General features: G+C 41.4%; 1 protein-coding gene across 3 annotated transcripts; it reads left to right on the top strand.

The window, feature by feature from the left end:
- Nucleotides 1-2,000: 2,000 nt before the first annotated feature.
- Nucleotides 2,001-16,382, top strand: pkma (pyruvate kinase M1/2a). Of its 3 annotated transcripts, none has more exons than XM_058629351.1 (11): nucleotides 2,001-2,151; nucleotides 7,584-7,765; nucleotides 8,500-8,591; nucleotides 10,029-10,160; nucleotides 10,269-10,455; nucleotides 10,604-10,874; nucleotides 11,007-11,157; nucleotides 11,289-11,441; nucleotides 13,078-13,244; nucleotides 14,873-15,054; nucleotides 15,164-16,382. In XM_058629351.1, exons 2-11 carry the CDS (start codon nucleotides 7,609-7,611, stop codon nucleotides 15,268-15,270), a joined length of 1,599 nt encoding a protein of 532 aa, XP_058485334.1. In that variant the 5' UTR covers nucleotides 2,001-2,151; nucleotides 7,584-7,608; the 3' UTR covers nucleotides 15,271-16,382. The 3 variants fall into 3 exon arrangements, with proteins under 3 accessions (XP_058485334.1, XP_058485333.1, XP_058485332.1); XM_058629350.1 differs by lacking the exons at nucleotides 2,001-2,151; nucleotides 13,078-13,244 and adding exons at nucleotides 4,879-5,096; nucleotides 13,596-13,762; XM_058629349.1 differs by lacking the exon at nucleotides 2,001-2,151 and adding an exon at nucleotides 4,886-5,096.
- The last annotated feature ends 126 nt before the right edge of the window (nucleotides 16,383-16,508 follow it).

The raw sequence follows: 16,508 nt of genomic DNA, 5'->3' as shown, positions 1-16,508 counted from the left end.
ACAGGAAAGCAGCCCAGCTCTTCAAACATGTATCTGGAAAACACAAAGGCTGTGGAATGCAGTGTTTACTATGTCTGCCAAGGCCACATGCTGTACATCCTGTTTGTTTGTGTTATCAATAAAGATATTCCACACCCCTTATAGTGCAAACACTCATATCTACAATTTCTAAATAATCTGAAAAATGCAGATTGAAACATAAATACCGTAGACCACTTGGGGTAAGTTAACTTGTTCCGCTTCTATTTTAATGCTAAATATGCACCACTGAAAACACTGTTACAGTTGCATAGTAGTATCCTCATGATGTAATGATTATCTAATATTGTGCTGGATTGGTTATTCATGATATGCCTGTTTCTGTCTTGGTTGTTTGGCCCTTTATTTTAAAGAATACTACCAACAGCAGTTGCACTAGGGCAGTAATGACACATTCAGAACTGGAGCACCCTGTCTCATCTGTGAGATTTATCCAAGGATATTCCCACAGTGTCTTACAGTACCTCATGGCCCATGGGTAAATTTAATGCTGACTGACAGTCTGGGGCTTGGCCTACAGACAGGACATCTGTCCTTTCCTTTTCTGAACAGGCCTCAGGTATCCTGGAGTGGAGTGGAGTGGAGTGGATCCAGACAGGCTGCCAGCAGCCGGTGAGACAGCAACATGGGCAGTGGAAGCACCACAGCTGCAAAGAGGTGAGAGCAAAATGTGAGTATGAGAGAAGGGATGTAGGCTTATGTTATCGTATGCCACAATGAGCCCAGAAAGAAAACAGTGCAGGGTAAAAGTGCGTTAATATTATTATGTCTATTCCCATGCAGAGTCTGACTATTGCTAATGTGAATGTCGCTATGACTGAGACTTGGTTGGTATTTGTGTCCTTGGCATAGCTGATTATCAGTGCAACAGAATTAATCCAACATTTGTGACAACGCTGTCTGTTATGTCTACACTGAGCACACTGCCACTCTGACTGTTGTTATTGTCCATCACTATTATTATAGCACATGTCAATACTGAAAAGCAAGACTTTCAGAAAGTTTCTCTCCAATAAAATTACTTTGAAATCCATTCAAGTATAATTGTCTACATTGGAGTGGCTTTCTTTAGAGCAGCTATTTATATTTTAAGTTAAATTCTAAGGTGAAAAACGCTTTGTTTTTCTCAAATCACATTAATAATCATATTCAACTTTATATTCTATTCTATATATATTATATATATATTCAACGTAAACATGTGGTACAACGTGGTTTAACTATGGCATTAAATATGGCAGGTTAAATGAATTTAATAAATATAATCAGATGTATTTCATTTCATGTCATGTCTATAATTGTGTGAACTTAAAATGTGTCATTTTTTAAATACTCTTTATGTTCATATACATCTAAAGTTGTTACACCACCTCTCCATCGCTAGAGGGCAGTATGGACTCAAACTCTGTGGTGAGGTACCATGAGGAAGGTCATCCTCACACTGACTCATCATCATTCAAACATGTTGCTGGAATTTTTGTTTGTTTGTTTTCCATTTTGGTGCTACTTTTCAAACGTTTACTTGAGATATGTGACGTGACACTTACTGCAAAGGACGCTCATAGTTACCTTTCGGTAGCCGGTGATTCGTACATCCACACTTACACAACAATAATAAGGGCTGTTTATTACACTAAGTCATAATACGTGACACAGAGACACACCAGCAGCAACTAAACCCAGTAACCCTGAATAAAACCACTCGGATGTACGGAACTACATCGACAGTCACATGTTGTGCTCATCTGATGCGTTCACGCGCCACGATTGGCTCCTTCACTTCACCCAGCACTTCCACCGCGTTTCTGTGTATCCTTCCGCGTCGTTTTTTTCACCTTTTTCCCCCCATTTCCTGATTTCGCGCGAGCTTAATACTCACATATAACACATATTTGAACCGTGGGTAATAGGCATGGTTGATTAGATGGATAGGATTCTATAGGTGGATAAGAAACCAGAGTTGCTGTGTCATTTATCGTGTAACGCTATAACCTCGGACGGATATGTCTCAGCATCCCTAGAAAGTAGTTCCGCGGAGTGAGTGGGTCTAGCAGAAGATCACCTTGAGCAGCCACGGTTACAGTGGTCCATTCGAGCTGCACTGACAGAAAGGTAAGGTGTGTCTGCAGTTTCACAGTCACACGGACTGACTGATAGCGTGTGAGGCACCTGAGATGACTGTTGTGCTGCGTTAACCGCTTAGAATTTAGTACTTTTGCAGCAACATCCTGTGAACTGGTTAGTCTGGGGATATGTAACGAACTCGTGTCCAACTCTTTTTTTCCCCTCGTTTTCTTTTCCTTTTTTTAATAGAAATGGTATTTTAAAATACAGTATAGTAAATTTAATTGTAAAATAGTCGTAACATACGCAGGTATAGGATTTAAGTTTCCTGATGTCGGCGCAGTGCGTGTTCAACATCATGGTGGTTTGTAATGCGGATCATGGAAGAATGGATCGATTACAGTTATTTGTATTGTTCCTTTTTTTTAATCAATGCAAATACAAGTCGTACAAACGACATACACGATGCGACAGAATGTGATGGGTGAAGTTTAGAACGTTGCCGAGTTACTTCCTGTTGTGGGTGCGGGGTTGCTCGCTCCTCGCTCACCCATTGGTCCGTCACCGTGACGTTTACAGAGCAGGGAAAATGTGACGCAGGATGAGAACGTGATCTGTGGCGCATCGTCTGTTTAGCAGCATCGTGATGTACAAAAAAATGACATTAATTCACCGGAGATAAAACTCATACACTATATATATTTGTAAAAACAACCGTCGTGTAGCAGTTTAGCTCATTCTATATATTATACAACATGTTAATGAACGTTTCTGTCTTCATTGTCATTGAGTCAGAAACACTGTTGAGCCATGTTGGTTGTGTTGTAGGAAATATCCATCTATAAGAATGTGTTGTACCGTGTTGCGTTGCCTCAGCAGCGTCACTGCAGTGTCGTGCTGCAGTGGTTACTGCAGGCGATGGGATGACAGTGGATATTCTCATGAATTCACGGGCCACTGTTGGGCACACAGGTCACTCAATGAAGTGGCAGATCCTTCTGCTTCAAGTTTCGACACGTGTATTCCTATATGGTTACCTGCATGTGGTTGTGACAAGTGGTTACCTAATGTTGCTTTTCTTTTGTTTCAATTCATAAAGCAGGGCTGAAACAGTTACTCTATTAATCGATTACTAAATTAATTGATAGATAAGATTTTGTTTTCATTATTAATGCAAGTTTTCAGATTTGTCAGCTTCTGGCTTATTTGCTCCAGTTGACAAAGAAATCCAAAACCATCAATCAAAACATGACATTTGAAAGCGTCATTATTTCCAGGTTTGAAAAACACTGATCAACATTTTTTGACACGTTCTGACATTTCAGGGACCAGACAAGTACTTAATTAATCGAGAATATAAATAATTGTTAGTTGCAGCTTTACAGTCAAGCCATTCATTCTTTGTTTTGTTTTATACAATATTTCTCTGAACATGTTTGGACCATGTGTAAATACTTTGACTTGGTTGCAGTTGAACAGGTGTACCTGTGAGTGAATGAGAAGCAAGGCACGTGTCCGTCTGCATCACTAGTTGTGGTTTTTTTTCACTTTCTATTTGTCTGGTTCTTTACTACAAAGCAGAAAGAAGATGAAATGTCAAAATGTGCATGTTACCTCAGTGTGTCCTGTCCCTTTTCAAACTGTTAGGTGTAGAACACACGCATATTCAGCTCTACAGCTCTATATATGGTGTGATGGGTATCTGGTTTGTGCATAGTAAAATTCTGCAGACTTGTCAAAGGCCCTGTGGACAAAATGGAGTCTGTAATCCCAGGGAATGATTCAGTTCCTACTCTCAAGTGACTAAGAACTGAAGTGATGAGCTTAAGCACATAAGTTGCTCAGTGTCATAATGCCTAAAACATAAAGTTAGGCTGTTGATTAGGAGTAGTAAGTATTCTCAGCAGATAGATGCTAAGCCTTGATTGTCTTAAATTACACCACATTCCCAACTGGATCTTAATGTCTTAACAAATTTGATTACACCCCTGGTTTCTACATTTTCAGCAAACTCTGCTGAAAGGGGTTCATCCACAGGTGGTGAAATGAACAGTATATAAATGCACCTGGCCACAAAATGAATACCTTTTTCTTGGTTGTTTTGTAATTTTAGTTGCATTTGTTTGTCTATTTCAAGAGGCAGCTGAGCATTTGTAGATGAAAAAGGATGAAAACTACTCCGTTTATTGTCTGTTTCTGACGGAGGTCTCCTTGATCTGCTGCTGTTGTTGTTGTTGTTAAACTAGTTCTTGTGCAGGAGAGTTTTTTTTGCAGCTGGAAGTGCTTCCATGCAGTCCCACCCCAGTGAGCTGCAGTGTTTAACTAACTGTATATAATTATATGTATGTAGGTAGGTAGTCATTAGTTCAAACACTATCAATCCTGGTAAATGGCCCCCTGCTGATACATATAACTGCTCTGACAAAACGTCATGCACCCAGTCTGATGTAAGTTGATTCAATCAGTCAATTGATGCCAAATTATTTAGGATGTCTGTTAAATACACAATACATGCATATTAAGCTACATTTTGTGCTATTCAGAAACCCGTACAATAAGCAATCTGATGGTTGTGTTGGAGTTAGACCTGAGTGCCATCGTACACTCCGAGTATTAGGTGTCTACAAACAGACTCTATATGCTGTGTGTTATAATTAGTCAAGTCTCTGTTTTTAGACCCGGAGTGTTGTATGACCTTGTCTTGTAATAGTGGTGGGGCACTACTCTAGTGAGTCGTCGTGCAGTCTCATGCGTGTCGGTTGTATCAGATCATGGCGATTGCCTGTTCAGAGCAGGCATCCTCCGTGTCCTTTATCCTCGCTGAAAGGATTTACTCTTATGTCTTACGTATGTATGCACGCTGCCCCGGTGAGGTCTGCTTGGAGTAGTCCGGTCATTGGCAGTGCAAGTTCCAGCGCACTGGGTGTGTTGTTGAGGTCCTTGGTATTGCCGTGCCCGTTTGTCGCCAGACGGAGCAGGAAAATCTACTGGGGGTATGTAGTGCGTCCTTGGTTGAGTGAGACTGATTGAAAACCCACGTACTGTGAGCCATCTTGGAGAAGCCCAGTGTTACATAACATCAGAGACAACGGCAGATGATTGTAAATGTCATGTGAACCTGAGAGAAATGCTACTATTATTGCTAATGATTGCACCGGCATATTTCATGATCGCGATGAAGAGTTACAAGAAGAGTGCTGTGAATGTAGGATGTGTGGGGAGGAGATTGGAGTGGATTATTAGCAGCCAGTTCTAAAGTTAGCCCTGTGGTGGGGTTACTATGGCTGTTGTCGGCCTGTGGCTGCTGCTCACTTGCCTGCTATCCCGGTCTCTGTTAACCATTTTAGTCAGTGATGCAATTTTGTTCTATCATAACAATCTAAAGCTGGCAAATTAGTTTAGAGAGGTTGGTGTGAGGTGATATTCCCTCTCACTACAAAATACTACCTTACATGGGGAGCTAGACTAGTATATCTGGTTGATTTGCCATAACATGACATTACAATCAATCAAGAATAAAGGCTATGTCATGTTAGTTAAATTTGATCCCTGCTTTTTACACAGATTATGATTAACACATGGCAAATGGTAAAGAATTAGTTCAACACTGAATGTGTGGGAAGTGGGAGCAATGTTTAACATCAAACAAGAGCACCTTGGGTTGCCAAATATACACATTTTAAAGGCTTGTGTCCTGTTACATGACATTAGAGACCAGCCGGGGTCTGTGGTACCACAGGTTAAACATGTCACCTGTCTGTGCACAGAGTGGCAAAACATCTCATATAAGCACGGCTTGAAACTTGATCTCTGGCCTTTTCCTTTTCAAGACTTGTGTGGCTAGATTATATATTTTTTTTTCACCCAATAAATGTCAGCAGCATTAATTATATTTAAATGTTTAAATGGTTTTAATCGTGGAGAAATTGGAGAAATTATCTTGTAGAATTGATTACTGAGCAAATCTAGACATCATTTTACTGAATTCTACTGTAACTGAGGGCAATTCCAGCTCTTAACACCCCTCTGAAATCTTTGCCTGTGGTTTCCCCCGTGCAGACATACGAGCCCCCTCTGCCTCTGTCCTTTTCATGGTTGTGTATTGCACTTCTTTGGATGTGACGGAGCTCACGTAGAGCAGTGGTCTGGCTGTGGCAGCCCCATTGACTCAGTTGTTACATCATTAGTGAGTGGCTCCTGGTAAAGGAGCTTGTTGGCAGTGGCTGTTCCATGAACCTCCCACCATTAGTAATTAGAATGTGATGAGTAAGAAGAAGTTGGGCCTCTAGGTGTTAGTGGCATCTGCCACAGACGGTTTGAAGCAACCATGGTTGTGTTTTAGTCGTGAATTATGCAGCGATCTTGTAGTTGTGACCTTGGCAGATACTTTCCATCGTGGTAACTGATAATTTATGTGCAAGAATTATCATCAGGTGACATGCTGTTGCTTATATTCCAAGAGAGCCAAAGGAATTAGAAAGGACAGGTGGTTACGTGAAAGAGATGTCAAATTTTAACCTCATGACCTTTCACCTCACCTTCAATACATATTCAGTATGTATTGAAGGGAAATATTGTTAATGAAAACATGTCAATGGTGGCTAGTGTGCAACTCTCCCCACATGTGCACAGTTGCATAACCAGTGCAAATCAGTGAATGGGATGTAGCTGCATATTTGCTAGGTCTTGGATTAAATTATTGCTTGACTCACACACACATTCCCATTCACATCACCCGTTTTATTGCTCAGTCGAGCATTTTCATCTCTGTCTGTTCAGTTGTGTAGTTATGTAAACACACCAGTCGCTGCCCTATCAGCAGTAGCTGCATTCCTCCATCATGAGAATGCTTCACCCTGCTCAAATACACCTACTCTACTGGCTGTTTGTTGAAACATGCCTTGATGTACAATGCCTCTCATAATTCTCTCATTGTTAGATCTAAGGATAAAAGTCACTCTTTAATGCACTGTAGGCATGCACAATATTATCACATGATATTGGTATTGGCTGATATTGGCTTTGGTAGAGACACACGTAGGGGATTTTCTGGGGAAATTCACATGTTCTTGTATCTTTTGCTTCTCTGGGTTCCATGGAGTTGATTACTGTTCCGGTCTGGTGGATTAGTTTGGTGATGGTGCTGTTGCCATGGGTGACAGACAGGAGAAGTGTGAGGGAATAGAATGTACAATGAAGTTAGGGCTGTGTTGCACCATATGGTAGGATAATGCCATATAGCGACATAGCTGTGCAATGACTCATTCACGCACCTCCCCCCCTCACACTCATGTGGGCATGGCATCAAAGAGATACCGCAAAGCATAGGCAGGTGAAGTGAAAGTTAAATCAACTGGGAGTATAGCGGCCTCCCTCGTACTCCTTGTTGTACCACAATTGAACATCTCATTAACTGATTATCCCTGTATTGGATGGATATTCTCTAAATTAAAAAAATTTGTCCCCCATTTCTGTTGCAGGACTAATCCAGGAACACTGTTTGCAATGCCTCAGTCAAAGTCTCAAGACATGGGCTCTGCCTTCATCCAGACACAGCAGCTCAACGCTGCCATGGCCGACACGTTCCTTGAACACTTGTGCCTGCTGGACATCGACTCTGAGCCCACCACTGCGCGCAACACTGGCATCATCTGCACCATTGGTGGGTCTGCACTCTGCACACGTAACAGATCATAAACTTCTACTTTTGTGCACACACAAGGAACATGTGCCCTCCTCTGTGTGACACTGATACATAGACAAAGCATATTCAACAAAAGGTTATTCATTTAAATCAAAACATATATTTGTCCGTTTAATTACTGAGACATGAGGTTGATAATAAGTGATCATCAGTCATTGTATTTCATTAGACTCAACTATGACTTTTAGCTGATTTTAAGAACACATTTGCTGATATATAGATTGTTTTTGGTTTGTGGACAAAACATGACATTTTAGGGCATTGTTGTGCCAATCAATATTTTGCACTGCACTCTAGTGAATGTTTTGATTCGTGATGCAAATGATTGACCATTTATATCAATTGAAAATACATTTTTAGTACAGGCCTAATAAAAGTAAGACTGGACAAGGTGATATAACAAACATGTGACTGAATAACGTGGCTCTATGTACAGAAAAAAGAAACATAATGCACTTGGATTGGATGATCTTGATTTCTGAAACAAAATTTCTGTTGTGGTTGCTGCGCAGTAGATTTTGCAGCCATTTTACCAGATGAATTAAATATCAGAATGTCAATCAGGTGTGAATGTGGGAGTGAAAAGTCTGCCTTTTGCTCTATGACAGCTGGGATTGCCTCCAGCGGTCCCGCGACCCTCATGTGGAGGATAATGACTGTCGTTCCTTTTTTTTGTTTTTCAATGACTGCAGGGCCGGCTTCCCGATCTGTGGACCTGCTGAAGGAGATGATCAAGTCCGGAATGAACATTGCTCGCTTGAACTTCTCACACGGCACGCATGAGGTGGGTCTTTCCACAGCTCTCTCGCTACCGTGAAACACGTCTGGTACACTCGACCAAGTCAGACTGTTAGAGTCACGTAGAAACTGTGCTCATAGTTTGCACCAAACATGGCTCTGTGCTTTATCATAGAATTCCATTGGTTGGTTTGCTGATGTGGAAATGTTTGCTTCCCCTTTTGTTGGGTGCATTTTCTCACGGGTTTGGCAAGTTTTTGCTTAAAATAAGGATGTTGAAAGAAAACCGTGAACAAAGCCTATAGTAACTGAGCACGTAATTCAGTGTGAAATGCAATCACATTGGTGCTTTCTAAACAAAGCCACACATGAATGGGGGGAAAATAGTAGGGCTACTTTCATAAGATTTAGGTTTGGGTTATCTGCCCAACAACTAATCAGATGGTCATCAGAGAACACTAATAAGTAAGCTCAAGTTAAATTCAAAGACAAATCTCAAAGATTCTCTGACTATATACATATTTGATCTTAACAACAGACAAATAAGATTTAGTCAATTTGTCATCTGTTGGTGTAGTTTCTCCAAAAGCCAGATATGTTGAAAGTGCCAAATGTATAAGTAAGTTCACTTTGTCGACACGCCACACAGATACTTTGAAAAGGTTACAGAATAAGGTTATCTTAAAAATCCATGTAAACAAGAATTAACAATTGTTGATGTTGCCTTACTAGTTTTGTAATTTAAAAATAAATCCATGTTTCTTTTTAAGATTAAAAGAAAGCACAGATTTTTTTTTTTTTTTTGACATTTGAAAACATGAAAACAAAACAAAAACTTACAAAAATGGATTTGGCTCAAGGAAGTCCAGGAAGAAATTTGTTTGAGATATTTAAATGTTTTATGGTTTGTGTGGGTGTAGTTCTTCATACAATATCAAAGGTTAGTCAAGGTTCAGAGAACTGCAAAGGGAACTTAGAGCTTTGTTGTATAATAAATGTGTCAGTTGTAGCGACCTGCCCCACCTTGCAATCCTGGACTCTGAAAGTTTGTGTTTATACAAGAAAATCCAGGAAGTGCTATGTCTATGTCCAGTATAAATGATAACCGTGTGAAAGGAGAATTGGCTGCATCCATTTTACTGAACTCTTCCTGAACCATATCCTTATCTGCAGTTGCTGTCTACTTTCAATAATTCCTGCATCAAAACACTTCTGCACATTCAGTGCATTTCATTTTTGCAACCATTTCTCTGTTTTCTTGTTTTCCAGATGTTTATACTTATTGAGATTGAATTGTTCCAATTGATTTCATGCCAGTCTGACTGTTTGTAAGTGTGTGGAAGTGTCATACTATTATAAAACCTTACTCTTACACCAGTACTACAAACTGTGACTTATTTTATGTGTGTTCAAAGTCCACTCGTTCAAGGTTTCTTTTTCTTTTTATAATGTGTTACAATGCTTTCTTTTTCCCCTCCTGCAGTACCACGCACAGACCATCAAGAATGTCCGTGAGGCGTGTGAGAGCTTTGAGCCCGGCAGTATCCAGTACAGGCCTATTGGCATCGCTCTGGACACCAAGGGCCCAGAGATCAGGACTGGCCTCATCCAAGGAGTGAGTTTAGCATCATTTCTCACACTTGGCACCAGAAATATTGGGAATATCATGTATGAACGTCGACCTGTAAGAAAGTAAAACGATACCTGTTAATTGAAATGACAGAGTGGCACTGCTGAGGTGGAGCTGGTGAAAGGCAATATCATCAAGATTACGTTGGACGATGCCTACCAGGAGAACTGCAGTGACGAGATCCTCTGGCTCGACTACAAGAATATTACCAATGTGGTAGAAATCGGCAGCAAAATCTACATTGATGACGGCCTCATGTCCCTGCAGGTTAAGGAGATTGGTGAGTTGAGGACCATACACATAACGGTAAATAAGGTTGGCCCGTGCAATCTCCTGTGAGCCATTACAAGGTTTAGAAAATGCTGCTGCCGTCCACATGCCCAAATGAAAGTGTCCAGCTCATCAATGTTTCATTTTATTTCCTTCAGGCTCCAATTTCCTCCTGTGCGAGATTGAGAATGGTGGCACCTTGGGCAGTAAGAAGGGAGTGAACCTCCCCGGTGCTGCTGTGGACCTGCCTGCTGTTTCGGAGAAGGACGTCATGGATCTGCAGTTCGGCGTGGCGCAGGGAGTCGACATGGTCTTCGCCTCCTTCATCCGCAAAGCGGCAGATGTGCATGCAGTCAGGGCGGTGCTGGGAGAGAAAGGCAAAGACATTAAGATCATCAGCAAGCTTGAGAACCACGAGGGTGTACGCAGGTGTGTGTTTTTAGATTCAATGTTTTTACAGTCCAGTCATTTAGATATTTGAAGACAAAGTTCCGTCTGTGATCAATCACCGTTTATCAGTTGTAATCATAAACTGTTATTAATATAATGTCTGTGGCGCAGATTTGATGAGATCATGGAGGCCAGCGACGGCATCATGGTTGCTCGTGGTGACCTGGGTATTGAGATCCCCACAGAAAAGGTCTTCCTAGCCCAAAAGATGATGATTGGTCGCTGCAACAAAGCTGGAAAGCCAATTACATGTGCCACTCAGGTCAGAAACTGGCAAAGCATGTCCTATATCCTATTAGCCTACACATTATATAGTATTTCTTTAGCGTATTATTTGATCAAAGGCTCTTTTGTTGACATTTGTCTGTTATCCTGTGAATCACCACCATTCAGATGTTGGAGAGCATGATCAAGAAGCCCAGGCCGACCCGCGCTGAGGGCAGTGACGTAGCCAACGCTGTCTTGGACGGAGCCGACTGCATCATGCTGAGCGGAGAGACTGCCAAGGGAGACTACCCTCTGGAGGCAGTGCGCACACAGCACATGGTGAGTTAAACCGATATCATACATGGGACGATAATGAAAACTGGATTGGGGTCGGGCTTGGGTTGCACAGAGTAGAGTCATTTAAAAGGTAAGACTGATTGATTAGAGAAATGAATACATTCTAAAATGTTGCACGACTTATTTTGCATGAGTTCTTAAACTAATCTGCTGAAAAGACATTTAATTTTCTGATTCTTCTAAACGCTTCTTCTAATACACCGTTGAGCAGCTAATGCCTAATGGTGCATCTCTTTTCCACTTGACCCAAGAGCTGCTCAAACAGAGAAAGAGTGCTGGGCCAACTGGAAGTGCTTATCATTTATCCAGTATTCACCGTGAACACATTTAGTCCAGTTGTGTGGATTTTAAATCACTGGCCTACATAATTTCCATAATGTTGCAATAATAAGTTTTTGTACAGTAAGAGAACAATAAAATGACAAGTTAGGATGTTTGACTCGACCAGAACTGATTTAAATGCCTGTTTCCTTCATCCCTTTATCTAATGGTCACTCTGTGATTATTGTTTACAGTGTCTAAACTCACACCTGTGAATGATGTATGTGTATTCTTAACTATTAGTCAGGGGCAGACTGAAGTAATACAGGTTTTTATTTTTTTTTTAAGTCATATTCTCAATAAATTATTATGTGCAAAGATATTATAATTGGCTACTGCAGCTATCTGGCATGTCTTCCATTGTTCAGGCCTGTCATGACTAACCTCCATGGTCCTCGGCCACACTCGATTGTTTGAGCTGCCATGCAGATGCAGGAACGACTCCGTTGTCCTGCAGCTTCTGCCTGTTCGCTCATTGCATGGAACCCTGCACATGCTTAACTTATTAAGGACTCACCCTCTTAATGCCATTTCTTTTTTATCAAGCTTCATCTTTCCAACACTTATGCTGTTCATTCCTACTATTTCTAACCACCTCTTTTCCTTGTGTGATGTGCATTGAACATTTAACTCCCAGCTTGCCTTTTATCTCCACTAAAGCGCCTGTGTGTACACATATATATATATATATATATATATATATATATATATATATATATATATATATATGTGTATATATATATATATATATATATGTGTATATATATATATGTGTATATATATATATATATATATGTGTATATATATATATATATATATATATATGTGTATATATATATATATATATATATATATATATATATATATGAGAGAGAGGAAACAGAAATACTATCAATCTCATTCAGTGTTTTGCTTATCTACACATTGTATGGTAATTCTCTCTATTTAAAGTCATGGGAAAATGTGCTGTGTTCACACGTGTTCACAGTATACCATTTCATACATAAACATTTGGTATATGGAATTATGGGTTAGATAATGTTAGATATGTTTTAATGTCGAATTGTGTCCGTTTCCCACGCTAACTGCACACCCTCATTCCTCTGTTCACTCTCCATGTCCCTCCTATTCTCCCTGTGTGTATGTGTGTGTCTGTGTCACATGGTTTACCTGTTTTCCATGTTCCTGTTCTCTCCCCCCCCCCCCCCCCCCCCACTCCCCATACATCCTCATCACACACCTGCATGTGATTGGTGTGGGTGTGTTGCTTGATACATTTTGCCCTCACTTGTGCCAGATCGCTCGTGAAGCCGAGGCGGCCATGTTCCACCGGCAGGTGTTTGAGGACCTGCGTCGCTCCACACCGTACTGCAAAGACCCCGCTGAGGCCATTGCGATTGGCGCGGTCGAGGCCTCCTTTAAGAGCTTAGCCTCTGCTATCATTGTGCTCACGGGCTCTGGAAGGTAGGCGGCTCACCTGATCCTTGCAGGTCAATGAGGACACGCTGATATCGGGTTTCAAGGAGTCTGAGATAGGGAGAGTAGGGCCAGACAGGGACTGAAGTGAACTGGGTGAGCCTAGCAAATACCTTGAGCTGACGACTAGTTGTGAACAAATTTCAAAGAGCAAAATGCTGTCTGAAGAGGTTAGACTAGAGTCTAGCTCAGTATTTGCCAGTCTCTCCCAGTAGTGTGAACGACATAGCATGCTGTCGTGGTGGTGGTGGTGGTGGTGGTGATGTGTGTGTGATTGAGAGTAACTCAAACCCCCTCCATACCCTTCCTTTCCTCCCTCGACGGTCCTCCGGTCCTCAGATAGCTCGAGAGGCCGAGGCAGCCGTCTTTCACAGACAGCTGTTCGAGGAGCTGAGGAGACACTCCCAACTGACCAGAGACCCTACAGAGGCTGTCGCTGTCGGAGCTGTCGAGTCCTCCTTTAAATGCTGTGCTAGTGCCATCATTGTTCTCACCAAGACCGGGAGGTAAGAAAGAGAAGGATAGAGGTGACGTGATCTGGTCCTGAAGGTAAAGGACACATCAGCATCGGATGTGGACTTGCAGGTTTCTTCTTATGTTTGAGTGTGTGAATGTGCTTCTGTCTGTTGTGCTTTAAAATAGTGACAGACCAAAAATAGTGAGACTGGTTTGTTATCAGCTCAGTCCCAATGTCTCCTCTTCAGTTTTCCTAGATGTACTGTAGCTCAGGTGTTCAGGAGGGTGTATACGTAAGGCTCAGAATGCTTCAAATGGAACTGGACAAGATTTCATTTACTTAATACTGTTTCATGTAATATCAAGCCCTGCTCGATACATATGTCAAATCATACCAGCAGATTATTAGAAACCCAATAATGGGGGGAGGGTTTTGGCAACAGAAGTTACACACTGGAGCTTTAAGCAATAGATTTGCAAAATGCACTGCCTGACTAAAACAAAAAAGTCGCCACCTGGATTTAACTAAGCAAATAGGTGCTGTCTAGGTTCAGCAACATTATGTGCCCAAAGAATGACAATGCCAGGATTCATCAGGCTCAAATTGTGAAAGAGTGGTTCAGGAAGCATGAGACATCATTTTCACACATGGTTTGGCCGCCACCGAGTCCAGACGTTAACCCCATTGAGAATCTTTGGGATGTGCTGGAGAAGGCTTTGCGCAGTGGTCCGTGAAAAATGAATGCAACACTGGACTGAATAAAATTTTGTGACATCGCAAAAGCTTATCCAAACAATGAGTGCCGTAATCACAACAAAATATTAGTGTGTGTGTGTGTGTGTGTGTGTGTGTGTGTTTTTGTAGGTGGTGACCTTTTTTTGACCAGGCAGTGCATTTCTGCATTTAACAAGTGTTTTCTAAGGCAAAGCATTAATGGCAATATAAGTTTAAGATTATATTGCAAAATACTATATGTTACTGAATTACTGCCCAGCAATACAAAAGTAGGTACAATACTATATTGGTTTTTTTCTTGTCTCTGTAGTAATCTAAGCAGATGTTGTCCTTGGCTGATGCTGTTATAATCACTATTTGAAGTAAATATTCAAATGGGAGTGAAATGAGAAAAATGTCCTCAAGTTTATTTCCTCCTGTGCAGGTCTGCCCACCTGGTCTCGAGGTACCGACCTCGCGCCCCCATCATCGCCGTGACCCGTAACGCCCAGACAGCCCGTCAAGCTCACCTGTACCGCGGCATCTTCCCCGTCATGTACACTAATCCCTCCCATGATGTGTGGGCAGAGGACGTAGACATGCGTGTCAACTTTGCCTTGGATATGGGTTGAGTAACGCTTAGTTACTATTTGACACTCTGGTTTTAAAAATGCATAAGAACAAGCTTATATAAGCACAGTTTGGTAGAATTTATTTTTGTGTGTGTGTGTTGCAGGCAAAGCTCGTGGCTTCTTCAAAGTGGGAGATGTTGTCATCATCTTGACCGGCTGGCGCCCAGGCTCTGGTTACACCAACACCATGCGTGTGGTTCCAGTGGTCTAAATAACCAATGGGGACTGCTTTGCTTTCTCTTTTCACCTTCATCCATCTTTCAGTGTTCCTTACCCCACACTCCAGCTCATAGCCTTTCACATCCACTCTCCAGGACCACACATTCCAACCTCTGATGATCATATAGGCAAAAAAATTAATAATAAATTATATATATATATGTAAAGAGAGAGTATAGTCTTCAGTATAATTCCACTCTGTCTCCATTCCTTTCTCACACCAGTCTTCAGGCCTCGGATTAATACACCCAACTACAAAACTGCTGTATTCATTCATTCATTCAGGCACTTGTATTGTTCGAAAGTGAATCAGTTCCAGAGTGAATGCTTCCTGGTTTTGTGTGCATGTGCATACTTGCTCCTATTAAGGTGGGGTTGCCGGTGGGGGCGGAGTTATCACAATAGAGCTCCATCAAGAGTTTATTTCTCCCACTCCTCCACCAGCCTGAGAGAACAAATTTGTCGCATTCAAAAATGAGAAGGGCTTCTCCCACAGTGCAACCCCACCTCCCCCTCCACCACAAGCGTAGTGTCGTCTGTGAAGTGTCCTCTCATATGCCAGCTTTCACTGTATTTAAGTGTATCTGTAAGTGTTGCACTCCTGATCTACTCCAGACAATGTTACACTATATATATATATATATTATACTTGACTTTTGTGTCTTGTCTCGGGACATCCAATACTACTTATTTTTGTCTAACTATAGAGAAATGTTAGTTTTGGATGTCCTCTCCAGAGGTGTTTGAGATAGTTACTGTATTTGTGTTATTAAACTTGTCGAGGCTTTTAAATTTCTTTGCATTTGGACCATATCTCGGTAAGCACTTAAGAAATTTGTCTGATATGAAAGAGCACTTTTAGGTTTGTTTATTTTCTAGGGGTTACTGGTGCAGGGATGAAGCTCATTTCTCCCAGATTGCTAGAACTCCCATCAGTGATCCACTGTAGCTTTCTTTGTGCATCTAACATGCGTTTGATTGTAATGCTAGAGTCCAACATCTAACTAAATGTAAGGGTGTATTCTATAAAATGCCTAGCAGGGGTCCTGATGTGTCCAACAAGACTGGATTTCCATCAATAAAAGAGATGATCACCTACCTTCACTCTGCCTACTCATGTTGTGTTGGAGAGTGAGTAATCACTCACAAGTTGAATTTTATTTGTGGTACTGCAGTACATTGTACATGAAGCAATGGGTTCAACTGGAGTATGTAGAGACTAAGACGAAG

The sequence above is a fragment of the Solea solea genome, chromosome 5, assembly GCF_958295425.1.
Source record: "Solea solea chromosome 5, fSolSol10.1, whole genome shotgun sequence".
NCBI lineage: Eukaryota > Metazoa > Chordata > Actinopteri > Pleuronectiformes > Soleidae > Solea > Solea solea.
The sequence above is the reverse complement of the archived record's forward strand: the minus strand, read 5'-3'. Positions and strand labels throughout refer to the sequence as shown.